The sequence below is a fragment of the Oncorhynchus clarkii genome, chromosome 21 (assembly GCF_045791955.1).
Source record: "Oncorhynchus clarkii lewisi isolate Uvic-CL-2024 chromosome 21, UVic_Ocla_1.0, whole genome shotgun sequence".
NCBI classification, from domain to species: Eukaryota; Metazoa; Chordata; class Actinopteri; order Salmoniformes; family Salmonidae; genus Oncorhynchus; species Oncorhynchus clarkii.
Window position 1 is genome coordinate 8,572,880 of NC_092167.1, and position 6,824 is coordinate 8,579,703.

Below are 6,824 nucleotides of genomic sequence, written 5' to 3' on the forward strand. Positions count from 1 at the left end.
CTCACATCTGGCCCAGTCCAGGGTATTTCAGACAGTGAAACTGTTCATCTGCTAGACTGGTCGCTGTGGGAGTGAAACTGAGATTTACATAGACAGGGTTGAGTGGTTCTGCTTGTCCCAGAATAGAGCAGCACTGTCACCAGATGTTCACTCTGTTCCCAGTGGGTTGGAGGTAGAAAATACTCTTTGACTATCTTGACGATATGATACCAGTGAAATGATGTGGATCTTGTAAAACAAACATTGCTTAATGTAGGTGTGATCACATCGGTGAGAGTCCAAGATATGTGTCTTTATGAGTCTATACATCAAGCATGGTCAAAAAATGTTCCAAAAATATGAATCAAATTAACCATCACCTACTACATGTGGCTAAACCTGTCCTGTTAATCTGTTAACATTGTAGTATCTAGACCTCTCCTGTTAAATGTGCAACAAGAGGAAAAAGAACTCTGGACCACATACAGTGGGGCAAAAAAAGTATTTTGTCAGCCACCAATTGTGCAAGTTCTCCCACTTAAAAAGATGAGAGAGCCCTGTAATTTGTCATAGGTACACTTCAACTATGACAGACAAAATGAGAAAAAAAATCCAGAAAATCACGTTGTAGGATTTTTTATTAATTTATTTGCAAATTATGGTGGAAAATAAGTATTTGCTCAATAACCACAGTTTATCTCAATACTTTGTTATCTACCCTTTGTTTGCAATGACAGAGGTCAAACGTTTTCTGTAAGTCTTCACAAGGTTTTCACACACTGTTGCTGGTATTTTGGCCCATTCCTCCATGCAGATCTCCTCTAGAGCAGTGATGTTTTGGGGCTGTTGCTGGGCAACACGGACTTTCAACTCCCTCCAAAGATTTTCTATGGGGTTGAGATCTGGAGACTGGCTAGGCCACTCCAGGACCTTGAAATTCTTCTTACGAAGCCACTCCTTCGTTGCCCGGGCGGTGTGTTTGGGATCATTGTCATGCTGAAAGACCCAGCCACGTTTCATCTTCAATGCCCTTGCTGATGGAAGGAGGTTTTCACTCAAAATCTCACAATACATGGCCCCATTCATTATTTCCTTTACACGGATTAGTCGTCCTGTTCCCTTTGCAGAAAAACAGCCCCAAAGCATGATGTTTCCACCCCATGATTCACAGTAGATATGGTGTTCTTTGGATGCAACTCAGCATTCTTTGTCCTCCAAACACGACGAGTTGAGTTTTTACCAAAAAGTTATATTTTGGTTTCATCTGACCATATGACATTCTCCCAATATTCTTCTGGATCATCCAAATGCTCTCTAGCAAACTTCAGACGGGCCTGGACATGTACTGGCTTAAGCAGAGGGACATGTCTGGTACTGCAGGATTTGAGTCCCCGGCGGCGTAGTGTGTTACTGATGGTAGGCTTTGTTACTTTGGTCCCAGCTCTCTGCAGGTCATTCACTAGGTCCCCCCCGTGTGGTTCTGGGATTTTTGCTCACCGTTCTTGTGATCATTTTGACCCCACGGGGTGAGATCTTGTGTGGAGCCCCAGATCGAGGGAGATTATCAGTGGTCTTGTATGTTTTCCATTTCCTAATAATTGCTCCCACAGTTGATTTCTTCAAACCAAGCTGCTTACCTATTGCAGATTCAGTCTTCCCAGCCTGGTGCACGTCTACAATTTTGTTTCTGGTGTCCTTTGACAGCTCTTTGGTCTTGGCCATAGTGGAGTTTGGAGTGTGACTGTTTGAGGTTGTGGACAGGTGTCTTTTATACTGATAACTATTTCAAACAGGTGCCATTAATACAGGTAACGAGTGGAAGACAGAGTAGCCTCTTAAAGAAGAAGTTGCAGGTCTGTGAGAGCCAGAAATACTTATTGTCCACCATAATTTGCAAATAAATTGATTAAAAATCCTACAATGTGATTTTCTGGATTTTTTTCCCTCATTTTGTGTGTCATAGCTGAAGTGTACCTATGATGAAAATTACAGGCCTCTCTAATATTTTTAAGTGGGAGAACTTGCACAATTGATGGCAGACTAAATACTTTTTGCCCCACTGTATACTACACACAGAGACGCATACAAAGCTCTCCCTTGCCCTCCATTTTGCAAATCTGACCATAATTAAATCCTCCTGATTCCTGCTTACGAGCTCAAATTAAAGCAGGAAGCACCAGTGACTTGATCAATAAAAAGTGGTCAGATTCTAAGCTACAGGACTGTTTGCTGGCACAGACTGTAATATGTTCCGGGATTCCATCAATGGCATTGAGGAGTACACCGCATCAGTCATTGGCTTCATCAATAAGTGCATCGATGACGTCATCCCCACAGTGACCATACGTACATACTGGTGTCTGGTTAGACTGTAAACTTTCCTTCCAGACTCACATTAAGCATCTCCAATCCAAAATTAAATCTAGAATTGGCTTCCTATATCACAACAAAGCATCCTTCACTCATGCTGCCAAACATACCCTCGTAAAACTGACCATCCTACCGATCCTCGACTTCGGTGATGTCATCTATAAAATTGCCTCCAACACTCTACTCAACAAACTGGATGCAGTCTATTACAGTGCCATCCGTTTTGTCACCAAAGCCCCATACACTACCCACCATTGCGACCTGTACGCTCTCGTTGGTTGGCCCTCGCTCCATACTCGTCACCAAACCCACTAGCTACAGGTTATCTACAAGTCTTTGCTAGGTAAAGCCCCACCTTATCTCAGCTCACTGGTCACCATAGCAGCACCCACTCGTAGCAAGCGCTCCAGCAGGTATATCTCACTGGTCACCCCCAAAGCCAATTCCTCCTTTGGTCGTCTTTCCTTCCAGTTCTCTGCTGCCAATGACTGGAACGAACTGCAAAAATCTCTGAAGCTGGAGACTCATATCTCCCTCACTAGCTTTAAGCACCAGCTGTCAGAGCAGCTCACAGATCACTGCACCTGTACATAGCCCATCTATAAAGAGCTTTTCTATCTAACCCACCTCATCCCCATACAATATTTATTTATTTATCTTGGTCCTTTGCACACCAGTATCCCTACTTGCACATTCATCTTCTGCACATCTACCATTCCAGTGTTTTAATTGCTATATTGTAATTACTTCACCACCATGGCCTATTTATTGCCTTAACTCCCTTATCTTACCTCATTTGCACTCACTGTATATATACTTTTAGTTTTCTTTTGTTCTACTGTATTATTGACTATGTTTTGTTTATTCCATGTGTAACTCTGTGTTGTTGTATGTGTCGAATTGCTATCCTTTATCTTGGCCAGGTCGCAGTTGAACATGAGAACATGTTCTCAGCTAGCCTACCTGGTTAAATAAAGGTGAAAAAAATAAACATATCCCTACCAGAAGCCATGGATTACAGGCAGCATCTGCACTGAGCTAATGGCTTGAGCTGTCACTTTCAAGGAGCGGGACTCTAACCCGGAAGCTTAAAAGAAATCCCGCTATGCCATCCGACAAACCATCAAACAGGCAAAGCGTCAATACAGGACTAAGATCGAATCGTACTACACTGGCTCTGACACTAGACGGATGTGGCAGGACTTGCAAACCATTACAGACTACAAACGGAAGCACAGCCGAGAGCTGCACAGTGACACGAGCCTACCAGATGAGCTAAACTACTTCTATGCTCGCTTCGAGGCAAATAACATTGAAACATGCATGAGAGCACCAACTGTCATGGAAGGCTGTGTGATCATGCTCTCTGCAGCCGATGTCAGTAAGACCTTTAAACAGGTCAACATTTTTAAGGCCGCAGGGCCAGACGGATTACCAGGACGTGTACTGCGAGCATGCACTGACCAACTGGCAAGTCTCTTCACTGACACTTTCAACCTCTCCCTGTCTGAGTCTGTAATACCAACATGTTTCAAGCAGACCACCATAGTGACTGTGCCCAAGATCACTAAGGTAACCTGCCTACCAACCGGTAGCACTCACGTCTGTAGCCATGAAGTGCTTTGAAAGGCTGGTCATGGCTCACATCTACAACATCATCCCAGCAACCCTAAACCCACTCCAATTTGCATACCGCCCCAACAGATCCACAGATGATACAATCGCTATTGCTCTCCACACTGCCCTTTCCCACCTGGACAAAAGGAACACCTATGTGAGAATTCTATTAATTGACTACAGCTCAGCTTTCAACACCATAGTGCCCTCAAAGCTCATCAATAAGCTAAGGACCATGGGACTAAACACCACCCTAGTCATAGACTGTTCTCTCTGCTACAGCATGGCAAGCAGTACCGGAGCGCCACGTCTAGGTCCAAGAGGCTTCTTAACAGCTTCTACCCCCAAGCCATAAGACTCCTGAACATCTAGTCAAATGGCTACCCAGACAATTTGCATTCCCCCCCTCTCCCCCTCTTCACACCACCGCTACTCTGTTGTCATCTATGCATAGTCACTTTAATAACTCTACCTACATGTACATACTACCTCAACTAACCGGTGCCACCGCACATTGACTCTGTATCGGTTCCCCCCTGTATATAGTCTAACTATTGTTATTTTACTGCTGCTCTTTAATTACTTGTTACTTTTATCTCTTATCCGTACTTTTAAAGCTGTGTTGTTGGTTAGGGCTCTCGTAAGTAAGCATTTCTCTGTAAGGTCTGTTGTATTCGGCGCATGTGATTAGTAACATTTGTTTTGATTTGATTTGCTGGTTGAAGATGATGTGGTTTCAAGTGAGAACATAAATAACTAAGCAATGACATTCAGGCCTGATAGTTTTCAAGGAAACTGTGAATCAGGCTTGATTACTGTATGTCTATACCATTCAACAACATTTAAGACTGCAGTCAAATTATTAAAAGAGACAACAGAAATATGTGTTCCAAAGGGAAATCTTTATTTTCATCTATTCATCAAAGCATCAAAGCAAACATTCCTACAGTATCTAATAGTAACAAAACAGAACTCATCAAATCTAATACCGATTCAATCTCAGTCTACAGAGAGGACTGACGCATGAACTCAAGCAAAGCCCCCTGTTACTCGACATGTCAGTGATCAAAAGACAGAGAACATCTGATCTCAGAACAGAGTCAAAGCAGAGGAACCAGCAGCCTCTCTCCACAGGGGTGTGTGACTAGGGGGCCTAACAGTCAGCCCTCCTCAAGGTCTTGGTGACTGGAGTCTGGGAATTCTGCTGAGCTTCACAGGTCACCTCTCCTGCCTTGGTCCACTCCAGGCCAGTGAGAGTCAGGGTGCTGCTCCAGCTGTACAGGCCATCCTTCTCCAGGACCCCGGGACTGGTCTCCTGCTTCTGGCTGGTCCCGTCCACTTTCCATCTTATGGTCCAGTCTGAGGGGAAGCCCTTGTTGGCCAGACACGTCAGTGTGGCTGTTGTTGTACTGGACAGCTCCTCACTAGAGGGGGGCAGGATGGTGAGGGTGGGGGCACTGTTACCTGGAACAAACAGAATACATCAACTAAGTAATTACAACAAGTTCAGCAACACTAAGAGATTATCTCCATTAAGGTCCACAACCAAATAAAGTGAATTGGAAATGCCCTCTAAATATGAATGTAGAAGTTGGATTATTTAAAAGATGTGGAGAAAACACTAAAATAATTGATACAAAGCAGATTTATGAACCAAACAAGTATAAAGTGGTTAAATAACTAGAGTTACTAGTCATATGGTGTCAGTTATACATGTTATACAGATATTGTTTAGGAATGGATCTGATCAGAACAACCTACTCATATTCTTTGTCTTTGTCTTCACACTAACAGTGAAGTCTACCATGAATACAACGCAACAATGATGAATACTATATACAATACTATTCGTTTTTATACCACAATTAGGTGTAATATTATGCAATTTTACAAATCAGACATTCAAATAAACCTACAATTTATCATTTTGAGTCAATAAATATTTATTTGAAAGAAGGCTCATTCAAAATCTACATTTAACCAAAAATATTTGAGTTAAAGATAATAAAAATATAAATAATGAATCGCACACAAACAGTAATACACAATGCAACAACTATATTCCATATTATTAAATAGTTATCATACTGGAACTCTCCTCTGCAATCCATCAAACCACACATTTAAATAAACACCTACATTTGAACATGTTATTTAAATAACATTTCATTTGAAAGAAGGCTTAGTCAAAAGTAATACAAAAAATATATTTTTTTAGGAAGGAAAATATGAAAAATCGCAATATATTCATATAGATGAAGTTTCACAGAGTAAAATACCCCCAAAATAATCAGAAAGAAATATCAAAGAGCGTGTTACTTACTTCCAACATCTAGTCTGGTGCCGCTACCAAAAGTGTACCACAGTGATACAATCCCTATTACTGCTGGTACAACAACCTCCTGCATGTTTGGCACTCTTCATTTCATTAGACTGTGGTTCAAATAATTAACTCTACTATAGTATGAATACATTTCAGAAATGAATTATTCTACTCAATTAGAAATAAAGTGTTTTTTATGTTGATTTCCTTAACATGGACCAAACCTGACTTTTTCTTGTACATCTCCTACTACTGTAGGTGCAGCATGTTTATTCATACAACTAATCTAAAATGTAGGCTAATCACTTTAATAGTTTAAAGGCAGGTCAAATTTGATTAGATGTAATAACATTCATATACAAATTGGCCATAGTATGTGTAGGCCTTGTGTATTTTGTTTAAATCATCTAAAAAAGTTCATTTGAAAAATCCTCAATATCAAGTCAAAATGTATAGAGAAATTGAAACACAACATCAAAAGTTGAATAAATAGTTTGGAATAAATCATTTGGACTTTACTTACTTCCAACATCAA

The 6,824-nt window shown here is 41.2% G+C and overlaps 1 gene segment (V, D, J or C); it reads right to left on the reverse strand.

The window, feature by feature from the left end:
* Positions 1 to 4,847: 4,847 nt before the first annotated feature.
* On the reverse strand, positions 4,848 to 6,374 carry LOC139379580 (Ig kappa-b4 chain C region-like). The segment is given in 2 exon segments: positions 4,848 to 5,430; positions 6,290 to 6,374. Coding segments are annotated over 2 exon segments (396 nt in total).
* Between the last annotated feature and the right edge of the window lie 450 nt (positions 6,375 to 6,824).